This window comes from Daldinia vernicosa (genome assembly GCF_022497035.1).
Source record: "Daldinia vernicosa strain CBS 139.73 unplaced genomic scaffold F5Y00scaffold_93, whole genome shotgun sequence".
Classification (NCBI taxonomy): Eukaryota; Fungi; Ascomycota; class Sordariomycetes; order Xylariales; family Hypoxylaceae; genus Daldinia; species Daldinia vernicosa.
Window position 1 is genome coordinate 33,405 of NW_025954009.1, and position 12,755 is coordinate 46,159.

General features: G+C 48.6%; 5 protein-coding genes across 5 annotated transcripts; 3 read left to right on the forward strand and 2 right to left on the reverse strand.

The window, feature by feature from the left end:
• Nucleotides 1–627: 627 nt before the first annotated feature.
• On the reverse strand, nucleotides 628–1,347 carry F5Y00DRAFT_267078 (uncharacterized protein; the record flags this gene model as incomplete). The annotated part of the gene is made up of 3 exons (XM_048012025.1): nucleotides 628–638; nucleotides 726–1,131; nucleotides 1,189–1,347. The coding sequence occupies 3 exons, from the start codon at nucleotides 1,345–1,347 to the stop codon at nucleotides 628–630; spliced, it is 576 nt and encodes a 191-aa protein (XP_047859859.1).
• A 4,186-nt stretch (nucleotides 1,348–5,533) lies between these two features.
• F5Y00DRAFT_249912 (uncharacterized protein) lies at nucleotides 5,534–7,059 on the forward strand. Its single transcript, XM_048009659.1, has 4 exons — nucleotides 5,534–5,751; nucleotides 5,811–5,909; nucleotides 5,978–6,378; nucleotides 6,440–7,059. Exons 1-4 carry the CDS (start codon nucleotides 5,685–5,687, stop codon nucleotides 6,890–6,892), a joined length of 1,020 nt encoding a protein of 339 aa, XP_047859860.1. The 5' UTR covers nucleotides 5,534–5,684; the 3' UTR covers nucleotides 6,893–7,059.
• A 205-nt stretch (nucleotides 7,060–7,264) lies between these two features.
• On the forward strand, nucleotides 7,265–8,890 carry F5Y00DRAFT_249913 (uncharacterized protein). The gene has a single exon (XM_048009660.1). The coding sequence runs from the start codon at nucleotides 7,513–7,515 to the stop codon at nucleotides 8,668–8,670; it is 1,158 nt and encodes a 385-aa protein (XP_047859861.1). The 5' UTR covers nucleotides 7,265–7,512; the 3' UTR covers nucleotides 8,671–8,890.
• A 271-nt stretch (nucleotides 8,891–9,161) lies between these two features.
• Nucleotides 9,162–10,283, reverse strand: F5Y00DRAFT_249916 (SnoaL-like domain-containing protein). Its single transcript, XM_048009661.1, has 4 exons — nucleotides 10,078–10,283; nucleotides 9,814–9,992; nucleotides 9,587–9,716; nucleotides 9,162–9,471 (listed from the first exon to the last, which is right to left on the reverse strand). Exons 1-4 carry the CDS (start codon nucleotides 10,150–10,152, stop codon nucleotides 9,325–9,327), a joined length of 531 nt encoding a protein of 176 aa, XP_047859862.1. The 5' UTR covers nucleotides 10,153–10,283; the 3' UTR covers nucleotides 9,162–9,324.
• A 268-nt stretch (nucleotides 10,284–10,551) lies between these two features.
• Nucleotides 10,552–12,199, forward strand: F5Y00DRAFT_220631 (NAD(P)-binding protein). Its single transcript, XM_048005650.1, has 3 exons — nucleotides 10,552–11,214; nucleotides 11,311–11,504; nucleotides 11,614–12,199. Exons 1-3 carry the CDS (start codon nucleotides 10,788–10,790, stop codon nucleotides 11,866–11,868), a joined length of 876 nt encoding a protein of 291 aa, XP_047859863.1. The 5' UTR covers nucleotides 10,552–10,787; the 3' UTR covers nucleotides 11,869–12,199.
• The last annotated feature ends 556 nt before the right edge of the window (nucleotides 12,200–12,755 follow it).

The window sequence follows — 12,755 nt, forward strand, 5'->3', positions numbered from 1 at the left end:
TAATCTTGGCTGCCGCATGGTGTCAGGTTCCAAACAGCTGCATCAAAAGCTGTCAGGTGGCACGTATGGACAAAACTTTTGATGGGGACTTCCGTACGTACCTAGGTACACCATCAGGATAGGAATAGTTGTGGCGGTGGCTACTAAATTTAGCCGCACTAGCCACAGTCCAGACAAAATGCAACCCCAACTAGACCTCATCTTATCGTTCCGTCTTACACTTCACTGCCTACACAGCATATGGAAATAAATATTTGACGTTAATTGCAAAGTCCAGGATTCTTGCAACTTACGATAGTGGGATTGAGCCCCGAACGACTGATAACAATGGGAATAATGTACATGATTATTGAAAACCCGACGTGGACAGACCGCGGGGCTGTGGTCAGACGTATGAGAACGTTCGCAGTTAGTGAAACTGACTACCAGCCGCGATTACACCCCGAGTTGGATCGACCAAAGCATTGGCTTCCTATCGCCTGAACTAGATATTAGCTTCTGTATAGCATTTTCACGCGGCTATTGGCTAGGTTGTCTCATACCGAGGACAAACTAGAAAATCCTTCTAGCGAGTAAGTGAGTCCTTATATGCCATATACGCTTTTGCCTCCAATGCCTTAAGTTTACTTAAGGATTTACTAAGGCTTGTTAGCATACCGAATTCGGACGAAGTAATTGCGGAGATAGCCGACGATCGGCCTGGCAATGGGATGAGAGAGACATACCTCGTTTTTCGATCTTCGCCGTGGTACAAGAACTACCATCATCCCCGCAACATTCGCAGAATTGATGATTTGACATATCATATTCACTATGGCCTATATCGTCAAAATCTGGGGTCGGGAGCCTTGTGATCTTGGGAGCTTTTGGCGGCACTGGTATCTGATGCTTATCTTTATGGCTGGCTTGATGCCTACTCTCATCGGAGACCTCTTTATTCTTAGAAGTCATTGGCATAGTATGATTGTTCATGTGATGAGCATGACCATGCGTGCTACTCGAGGCGACTGCATCTTGATCCCGATAAGTATCCCGTGATACCCTTTTACAGTCCCGTCGACTCTCCGAAGAAACGGAATGAGTGCGGCGTGATGATTTAGCATCAAACCGCGAGTATTCATGATCATGACTCTATTTTCAATGAGTATGCGCCCAGTGTACGAGTATCGAGTTGACTGCTTATCTTACAGTCATCGCCAACTGATGATGCTGATTTCCATCGACGGAATCCCGGTCGCGCTTATGCGATATCCCCTCATATCCATCACTTAGGGGTCGATAGACATATGGTCGGGTATGCGTAGACCTAGACTCTTGGTGGGAAGATGGAGGATTCTGAGGCGCCATATCATCTATCGCTTGTCGGATTATGATGGGCTACACCCTGAACAGCGTCGATGGTCGAGTCCTACGTGAATTCCAGGCAGCTCTCTGATCACGCGGAAAACCAACGAAGTCGCCCAGGATGTAAAAAGCTGTTTGGGAACTTGGGTGGCGGGTTGTTAAATTATGGCAACTATCTGGGATACTAACCAATAAGAGGAACATCGACGGTACTATGTGAGACTAAACTAACACGTTCTAGTGGTTATAGTACCGTTGTGTTGCTTGGAATAGGGTTTTCGGTCTCGGTTTAGATTGGACGCGATGAGTTTTATACTTTATACTTTATGGCCCGTTTTTGACGGCGATTGGTAAATTGGTTATGGGAGGGGGGAAAATGAAGAGGAGGGTAGAGGAGAAGGTGGGCTTTTATGTAGAGATGTCGAGGCAGTACGGCACACTCACCCCTGGTCCCCTTCGTCATGGTCCAATCAGGTTCAATCAGGTTCAACCAGGTCCGGTAGGAGGGTCTACTTACAACCAATCAGATATTGCGGTACAACTACCACGCATCTCGTTACGCATCTCCTATTCGACTCTATTCACTAGATGGAGGTAAAAAACACCCTAACATCAACGCGTACCTGAAGGGCGGCTCCCGCTGATCAAGTCCTACAGATCACGTGTTATACTACTAGGCAGCGGGTTATGGCTCGCCTAGGTTGCCTTATACAAGGCTTCCTATTTCCTATTCAGAGGACTAGAGACTAAGGACCAAGCCCCAAACCCTGTAAGTCCTAAAGGTGTCACACTCTTGTCGCTTGAATTCGTGCCCGATGTTCGCGTTCTCGTATGCTTTCATGATGGGTCGCTTTGATTTCCAGTTGCCAATATATGTCACGACCCCTTCTACTCATGCGTTTGTCGCACTCACTTTCTCATGTTTGCGGTTCGTATCTCTACGTTTCCTCATCACCCACTCTGTATAAAATACGCCTGACCCCGAAATCCTACCGTCGAGGCATCCATCAACGATGGTTAAACTTGGATATATTTCCTACAACGCTTCCCACTCCATCTTCCGGTATTCCTCAATGCATAAATGCATTAGACAAACTTGAAGTTGCAATTTTCCCTACCGGCTGTCCAGCCGTTTCACCACCGCATTGTCGATAAGTCTGTTGTCGCGCAGCAGATATATCCGAACCTAACACAATGTGCTTCCTCTATCCAAGTCGAGGGTTTGAACGATGAAACATGTAATACTTGACACGTCGTGTGCCTATCCCGATAAGGACGCTTGCATCCACGTTCGGTATCTTTCCGATTCGTTCCTGTCGTAATAATACGTACATTCCGTCTCTTTGGGGTTAAGAGACGTTGAACGGTAATGGCAATCCATTACCCACCACCCATATCCTGTTTAGCAGTACCAGCAGAGGTCACCTTGAGGATGCAAGGGCTTAGAAACGTGCCACTTAGGTAGATGAATCAAAAGGTAAGCTTGTGCTTTCCTAAGTCAAACCCCACGTCATGTATGGAGGTTTCAAACTTATCATGCTCACACATCACGTACACCACTCATACGGCCTAATATGCTATTCGCCCCTTGGCTTCCAATGAGAGCGTAAACTTAGATTCGACATAGCTCTCATGCGCTCTCCATCGAAAGAATGTGGAATGATCTGGAGTACGTACCGAGAACGACGGAGCTCCATGACGCGACTCTGTATGACAATACTCAAGCTGAGTATCTGTACGATTCAATAAACCTGCAACTAGGTTGTCGGTTATTAAAGCCCAAAGTACGGCCCAAGAAAGCCAAGCGTCGCGCAGAGTAGCATGTTTTCTCTTCAATTTCTACCTGTAGCATGCGCTGTATGTGAGACATTGCTATGTGTAGGTTATTTCGTTCTTATTTCGAACATCTTGTTGGATGTGCCCTAAGCAAACAATACTTGCCCCAAGCCCAAGGATCCCAACGATTGTTTTGAATCCAATGAGATCGAGCTGCCACATGGTTTACGCTGCAAGATCGCATGGGCTGTTGTAATATGTTACTTGGCTGTGGTGCGTTACTCAGCTTTCAGCGACACAATAACGCCCAACGCCCACCAACCCACGCAATTTTGGGGAATCGGGAAACTTTTCTCATTTGAGCCGCATTTCCTAGTGTAGCTCAAGTCTATAATTTGGAACCAACCAATTGTGAACTATTTGATTTGCAAGTGTTTTGTTTGGCTCTAGTTGGTAGTACAGACACAGAATAGTAACGGCTCTATGCTTCTCGTGAAACTTCCTGTGAGCACTAGGAGCTTCATTGGTCCAATCTGGTTCATCGCGGCTCTTTTTTCTTCTCATCCATGGGCTTGGCACAGCATCTTGCCACCGCTCACATCATCCGTCACCACGCACAGGCATCCCCGACTGCCAGAGCGACCCCCACGAAGGGAGGCCTAATTCCCGGCGCTCGGGAAATCCGTATATTCCGCTCAGCGAAGCTCATTTTTGGCTATCGTCTTTTCTGCAGGCTACTTATTGTACCTGATAGTCGTACGAAAGCCCGGCGTGGTGCCGCCGAGCAACAGAACATATCGTATTAAAATCCTCTATAGGTGTGCTTCTTTGACTTCTTACCTCTTGGTGCAACTCGAAGGATGTACCTCGCCTTTCCTCGATGGTGAATATCCGCGTGGGGTTTGAGATTTTAGTATTGTTCATACGGACGGTCTTGAACCCGGATAGTGTCCTAGGGCATCTTTTCGTCTCACAATGGTTTAAGACAGCAACTAGAATGAACTAAGAGTTTTAATGACTTCGGGTTACTAATAGCTCCTATACATAGAAGACGAATAGTTTCGAAAACACACCAACAAATTATACAGTTCAGAAAAAGTATGGGCATACAGGCGGAAAAGCGGTATCAGCACCTAGGGGGCAGCTAGGTACCTAAGGTATTAGACGTGCACGCTTCCATTTATGTAAATTAGATACCTTAGGCACATATAGCCCGGCAGAACTTTGACCACCCCGTTGCCAAGTGTCCTGTACCTATGTATGTACCTAGCAACTGCCCAACTTAAGCGTATAGATAATTTTCACAAGGAAAACTCTTGCACGAGATGGCGCAGTGGCTGAGGTGTAGCCGTGGGATTCTGGGGGATGGGCATAAACGAGAACCTCGAGCTCTAGGGTTCGAACCCGGGTTCTCCCCAAGAATTGATCAACCAGTCCGCAATTGGACTGGTTTCAGATCTGGGACGCTGGACTGGCCAGTGCCGTTGCGACCTGCTGCTGAGGGTTCGGTTGTCACTTTCGAGGGCGGTTTAAGTACTTGTGCTTGAGAACCACAGTAGTGGCCGTTGCCATAAGACTACACACCTATTTACTTGGGACAGCACTTTTCTTTTCCTTTTTCTCTTCGCAGTCGTTCCCTCTTGGACTGGTTTCTTTTTCTCCCGCCTAGTATTGCTGGCTGCGTCTGAAAAACTGGATACAAGTACGACACATCGTTAGTACCGCTTTAGTTATACCATCTAGACTCCTTGGAAGTCTTTTAAATGAATCCTCAAATCGAAAGGTAAATCTGGCTATAAGGGGTTAGGAGCTATATAGTAAGATGTTAGGGAGAGATTGAGAATGTCCTAAAGGACGTCGGGGAATCAGCATCAAAGGTGGCCTAGTAAATAAGGCCAACTAGTGTATAGCAGACGCTTCTTTGACATGGAGTTCACCGAAAGAATCCTTGGAATGAGTATGGGTGCCTAGAGTAACTAAGTTAAGGGTAAGCAGGTGCTGATACGTCTAAAAGTGTATATTTTTTAGTGCTGCTATGACACTGGTCACGCTATGTCCTGGTAGGTGGTGAGAATTGTTCTTTGAAGCAGAATTTAAATTTTGAAATATTTTTCCCTAAACCAAGAATAAGAGGTTTACCTCATACTTGAATGGAAGAGGGGGATGACGGTTCGCATGTAGGACTAGAAGCTGGCTGCAAAGGGACGTCTGATGTAAGTGGACATGCTGACAAATCTTAGTAGTATTGTACCTAGGTACCTAAGCGGGTATGTGGATACCTAACCCAGCCACAGCTTATCGCACTAGCCACAATACGTCGATACTTGGTGATTCATATGGCTGAAGCTTAGGAGGTTAGCCAATTGAATCACGTCCCTTGAGTGCTACTCTTCGCGCTACGTTCCTCGTTTAACTTTGCGCGACGACAACTACCGCCTTTACTACCTAAGATATCGTCGCGACGGCAACCTAGCCATCAATTCAATATCGAATTTGATCTTAGTAATTGAGGGACACAATTCTTATTTTCTGTCTTCAAATAACGACCTTTCAACTTCGCAGCCATGGGAAAGAAGAAGCGCGGTCACCCCGATGTCGAGGAGCTCCTCTCCCGAGCTTGGTGTTATTATTGTATGCTCTACCACCTCTAGCTTCCCCCCTTCCAAAGAGATAGCTAACAATCCTGCTAGGCGAAAGAGATTTTGAAGATCTCAAATTGTTGATATCTCACCAAAAAGCCAAACATTTCAAGTGTGACCGATGTGGTCGACGATTGAATACAGCTGGAGGTAAAGAATTTTCCGTCTGCTTAATCCTCGCCTGATGCGCTATGATAGCTAACTTCTACGTAATAAAGGTCTTTCGGTTCATATGAATCAGGTGCACAAAGAAACGCTATCGTCAGTCGAGAACGCATTACCGAATCGGCAAGGTCTCGATGTCGAAATCTTCGGTATGGAGGGTATCCCGGAAGACATTGTCCAACAACACAACCAGCGAATTATTCAGAATTTCTACCAGGCCCAAGCCGACCGATACGCCGCTACGGGAAATCCTCCACCTGGTCAGAACGGGAACGGCCCGGCTAAGAAACTTAAGATTGAAACTCCAGACGAGATCAAGAAGCGGCTAGCAGAGCACCGTGCGAGACTTGCCGCTCAGAAAACGGCTATTGGTGGTGGCAGTGCAGGTCATACTCCTCGGGAGAGCAGGCCTGACGGTCAAAGTCCTGCGCAGAGCGCGTCCCCAGGCGCATTTGTATGTGCTCCAATGTTGCTAATTCAATCCTCATCGAACGTGTACTAACTAAATTGAACAGAACTCACCCTTCCCTCCTCCTGGTGGTCAATACCCAGCATTTCCCGCACAGCCCGTTCCTGGTTACTCACCCCCTCCGCAATATCCCGGCGCATATCCTCCACCGAACCTACCGTCGCGGCCCGGTAGTAACCTTCCCGCGCCTCATGGATTACCCGCTCGTCCTGGACAGCCCGGCTGGCAAGGAAGTGCTTCCACTATTGATGAACTGGTGTCGGGTGCTGCGCAGGAAGGCGATGAGATCGACCAGCTGATCAGGATGGCCGAAGCTAGAATCAAGCCTCCGAAGAAACCCGAGACCCCAACAACTGCGGAGCCAGCCGAGGGAGGAGAGAAGAAGTCTAAGAAGGATAAGGACAAGAATGTCAAGATGATATATGACGATGACCTTAGTCCGGAGGAGCGGATGGCACAGATGCCGAGATACGCATTCGCTGTCGAAGCTGGAGCTTAGGATAGTAGGGGAGAGGGGACTTGTATGATACGAAACGGCATGCCTTACGGATGGTATCTACGCGCCAAGGTTTATGAAGCTAATGGCGCAGAATAGGCCGCTTGGCCGAGACTGTAGAGTAGGTTTACTAGGTACTAGGAAAATTGCAGAAATATGAAATATCCAAATGGTGGTGACTTTGTATATATGATATGTGAGGAATGGCCGAACCTCTTAAGGTACACTTACCTTAAGTAATGTTCAGACAGCACTGCTATCGGAGATTACCTAATGATCTCGTCCTTATGGACCTAATATAAGTAGCTTCCTATCGCCCAACTAACATATTGCTTATTACTCCTTGATGACGTCACCCTCTTGACATGTTTAGGTCAGTTGTAATCTACAGCAGGAACGCTATCTCATGTATTGGCTGTTCTGAGATTGGCTTGTTAGCATTATTATATCGGGATGGGGAGATTAAGCTTATACTCGCTGTTTTGAACTTACACAGTCTGACTGGGGACCAACGTAGTACATCATAAACACTCATAATTCAAAACATTATACCATTCCTCAAGGCTCACACCCCCTAGTCCATCCGATCGACAGTACCTACCTACTTCGATTCATAAATCAAAATGTCCTCTTCAACCCGCTTCTTCTCCAACCCATCCACCCCCCTCCGGACCGTAGACGCATCCGCAGAGCTCGAAGCAAGTCTCGACCGCATCACAACCCACCACCCTCCAGTCCACACCTGCTCCACCGGCTGGTCGTTCCAAGGGTTCTACGGCGGCCCTACCTCCATCGCATATCTCTTCTTCAAGCTATCCCGCATCTTCCCCCGAAAAGCGCACAAGCAGCAATCGCTATTCGACTGGGCCGAGGCGTATCTCGCCCTAGGTGCTAGACTCGAGAAAAATACGCCGGATCCGGACCATTGCGGGATTGCGAGCGAGACGCTGGCGCACCTGGCGCTGTCGGCTGTTATGCGAGGCGATGGCGGGCTTGCGAAGCAGCTTTGCGCTTTTGAGGGCCTGATTAATGGCAATGAGGTCGGCGGGTCGGATGAGTGGATGTATGGACGCGCTGGGTATCTTTACTTCCTTAGGCTATGCCGGACGGCGTTCGGGGCCGGGGTCGGAGAGGATAGCACTGCTGCGCTTCTCGACGCTACTATCTCTAACACTGTCTCCCGCATCCTCTCCGCGCCGCGGCCTTGGTCCTGGCACGGGAAGGAGTATTTCGGCGCTGCTCATGGGGCCATTGGTATTATTTGCCAGCTTGTTCTCTCGCAGCCGGGTATCGCGCCTGAGCTGGAGGGCGTCCTATCCGATCTCCTGGCTACGCAACTTCCCAGCGGGAATTTTCCCTCGTCCGCGGGCTCCGAGTCCGATCGGCTGGTCCAGTTCTGCCACGGAGGGCCCGGGTTCGTCATATCCCTTTGTTCTCTGGGGCCGCACTTCCCGGCGCTGAAGCGGCGGATTAGGCGCGCGGTTGAGCTTGCTGTGGCGGATACATGGGAGCGCGGGTTGTTAGTGAAGGAGCCGTGTCTGTGCCATGGTATTGCTGGCAATGCGCTTGCGCTGGCGACGGGTGGCGCTGGAGAAGAGAAGTTTGAGCACTTTTTGGCGTTCATGGATACCGAATCCATGGAGAAGGTAGGCTGGATGCGTAGGGCTGGGCGGGACGACAGTTTTGCGGGCTTGTATACGGGTGAGGCTGGACGTGCTTGGGTTTGGGGGGTGAAAGCCAGTCGGGGAATGAAGGTGTGTATTGGGTATAATGACTTATGATCCGAGAGGATGAGCTTTCTGACCTAGGTATTGACAATTTTGCCTCTTATATCAAGGAATAGTATGTCTTCGTCTCTTGGGTGAATGACGCTGGGTCCTATGCTGTTGGCATCGTGATCGTGCAGAAGAGCTCATGTGTTACCTTGGAGGAAAGAATAAGTGTATTATCTATCCGCCGTGAATAGCCCCCCTGTTAATAGGAAAATAGGGGGAACTGGCCTACGGACAGGAAAATAGTTATATTTGACGTTATGCTTCATAGCGACTGCGAAGACAGATTTCTCTGGGGGAGATATGGATTGAAAACGAATAGTGCATATTAACGCTCCATTGTAGCAAAACGTGTCTATAGAAAGAACCAGGCAGTAGCTAAGGCAATTTAGTTTATAGTCAATTCTCGTAAAAGTATACCTGGGTTGATTAGATACCTTCAATGGGTCTCGGCGAGAAGCTCGTGTGTCATAAATCCGCTTGATGAGTCCAAAACAATACAGCTAGGGACGGTCCTCTGTTGATATATAGTTTTCTACCACACTGTATAATATATTGTTATAAATTAGTTCCCAGGGGGAAGCTAACCTCACATTGCAACGTCTACCCCATCAAGGCCTCATCTCATCTCATCCCTTACTGCCCGTAACCAGACTGCTCAATCTAATGTCCAATACCAGCAAAAACACTCATAACATCCGAGCTACCGTCTTCCCATCCGATAACAGTAGCGTGCCTGCTGATTCTCCACGGGTTTTCTCCCTTCTGCTCGAGCTCCGGGAGTCGCACGAGCTCGAGATTATATCGGCCCTGATATTCGTCCTACTATTAGCTTCTGATGAGTCCCAGGTAGGTTATTCCGAGCTAGAATATAATCTAAACACCGAAATAAATATACGAGCAAAAGATGATGTTATGTACTCACGCCGTTATGCATAATTGGTTTCCCTCTCGCCGCGCGGCGGAACATATGTCCATTGACCTGAGCAACGACGCTAGCCCTGTCGGGCCTGCTGACTCCCTTCGTCGGCTGCGGCAGCTCGATGACCTCGTTCCTACAGCCCATCGGCGTTAATTCTGATTTCTAAGAAGAAAAGGAAAAAAAAAGTCTCCGATATTGTGATAGGTATGCCAAGGGGATGGATGTCCTACGTGACCACATGCTGCATCGAGTCGAAAGCGTCCATCATTGGCTCGAGGCTCTTAGCCCACGCCTCGTTGGTCGCCTCAGTCGGCTTCCCGCCGAACATGGACGTGTAGTCGACGACGACGTCGGGAGCGTAGACGTCTTTGATGAGGCCGTCGGTTGAACGCAGGTCTAGGTTTAATGTCTTATTAAGGAAATTATTATTAGAACATTGCGTGCTTGAATATTACTAAAGATTATTAAAGGCTGTAAAGTAAGCAGGCACTTACGAGGCGAGCGACCGTGTCGTGGATGTTTTGCTTGTCCAATAAGAACGTCTGGATGTCGTATTGGGCGGCGGCCATTGTTGCGAGTTTTCTTTGCTTTTTCCTGGTTGGCGATGGATGGATGTATTACTACGTTTGAACTTGTAACTTGGAATGCCAAGCATCTCGTAAGTATCAAGAGCGGATAAAGATCGTTATTTATACTATTTTCTAGAGTATATAACTAAAAATCGACTACTTGGAACATATCGCTACGAGACCTGTATCGGTTAGAGCAAATTGTCAAAACTCTCCACAGGATGCAACTATCACCAACATTCCCGGCTCCAGCGTTAACCCCGTGGCTATCGGCGGGATTATTCAACCGTCATCTGCCGCGTATATCCTCTAACCCCGGATGGGGACCGGAGACGGTGTAATTTGGTCTATTGATTACGGAATAGAGACAGGCGCTTTACATATGCTGATTGGCTGCCTTAACCATGGACATACGATCGTGGTCCGCGCCGTAGACTAAGAAGATGACCCGCTATCGTTAGCAGATATCTACCTAGCGTCCTCACGCATTATATTATTCTATAAGACGACGGTGATATGATGTTGTTGGTGATGCAGTATTTTCATGTTCCATATTACTTCCGTCTTATTTCCCAACACGTCCACTTATAATCACTCTCTGTCTCAAAAAACCCCACCAAGAACCATACCATACCATGTCTTCGTCGACTACCCAATCCGGCTCCGTTCTGCTGCTCGGCGGCACAGGAAAAGTTGGTAGCCGCATCGCGCCGCTGCTCCACGCCGCCGGGGTCCCCTTCCTAGTCGCGTCGCGATCCGGGAGTGCCCCTAACGGCTACGCGGGCGTCAAGTTCGACTGGGAAGACGAATCGACTTGGGAGCCCATCTTCTCGACTCCCATCTCGGCCATCCACCTCGTTGCGCCTCGCGCAGAAGCCCAGGATGCCATAAAGAAGTTCGTGGATCTCGCGCTCTCCAAGGGCGTCCCGCGCTTCATACTGCTGAGCGCTAGTCTAGTCGCAGAGGGAGGACCGCTGGTAGGCAAGGTGCACACGTACCTGCGTGAGCTTGGCGAGGCGGGTAAGATCGAGTGGGGTGTGCTGCGTCCGACTTGGTTCCAAGGTAAATATCGCCGTCTCTTTACTTACCTCTTACATACTACTCCCCCTGTCCTGCGCCCCTTTATATATGAGAACTATAGCTGACCAACACGCCCAGAAAACTTCCTATCAGAGCACCACCTCTCAGCCCTCAAGAAGGAGAACAAGATATATTCCTCCACCGGATCCGGCCTCATCCCCTGGATCTCAGCCAACGACATCGCCGCCGTCGGCTTCCATTTCCTGACGGCTCCCAAAGCCCCCAACACTGACCACTACATCCTCGGCCCAGAACTTCTCACATACTCCGACGTAAGCACTCCTTTCCTTTTCCCTTTATCCTCCCTTTCCTTTCCTTCCCTTTCCGCTGCCCTACCCTACCTACATCTTTACCACCGATAGGTACTGACCCCCAAAATAGCTCGCAGAAATCTTCTCCTCCGTCCTCGGCCGCAAAATCACCCATGTCGACCTCACCGAGCCCCAGCTCGTCGAGCGCTGGGCCCGCGTCGGCCTACCAGCCGAATACGCAGCGGTCCTAGCGTCGATGGACACGGCGGTACGCCACGGGTCCGAGGAGCTCACCAGCGACGCCGTACGCGCGACGACGGGGCGGGAGCCTCGGAGGTTCAGAGACTTTGTCGAGGAGAATAAAGAGACATGGGCGCAGAGTTAGAGTTAAGTGTCGAGAGTTAGTGCTGGGAATAGTCTTGCTTAGTTAATGAATTAGGCTAGGCCTACGTTAGGGAATGGTTAGAACGTACTTTTTTGTTGTTGCTGCGTAATCAATTACTATTAACTTTATAACTATCGTGCTTGCGGGATATTATACCCTAGGATATAGGTAATGTTGATGCAGCGGGTGTACTGTGGTGATTCTACTGGTTTATGGTGAACCTGGGTCTCGGCCACAGTCTGTGTATCACAGCTACCAACACCCCGTACGAAGGGTGAAAGTTGGTGCTTTATTTTGTGGTTTGGTGTGGTGTACGGTTGCGAAAGGGAAGGGGATGAGACCGGGGATTTATTGTAAAGACCTTGGTTGTATGAGGGTAAGAATCTGGTGCGGTTAGCTGAAGATATAGAGTAGCCATGGTTGGAAGCTTGATATAGAAGCTAGGAATACTTCCATGGCCATCTCTTAACGGAGCTTATATATAAGACTTGGTCGGCATCTCGTTGACCCCTATCATATACACAGAAGATCTTATAAACATACCGTTCCGTATTCTTGGGCCAGGGGTATGTATGTCACTGGACTAATACTGTATATTACCTGCTCCTATAGTGCTTATATTCGCGCCCCTATCGGCTCAATGCTTTTTCTTGTGTGCTCGCTCATCTAGTATACAGATTTATAGAATAACGTGTATCGCGAGCCCAGGTTGACCTTGCTCTTGGCCCCCAGCGCGAAGCACAAGGCGATATCATTCGATCATAGAAACAGGAAAAATTAAACCTCCCAAAACTTTTTTCAGCCATCTTACTCCGAAGCTGATTATGATAATGCAACATAGGATGGAATCTTTAAGACGAGCTTAATACGCTTCGGCTAAAGAAATA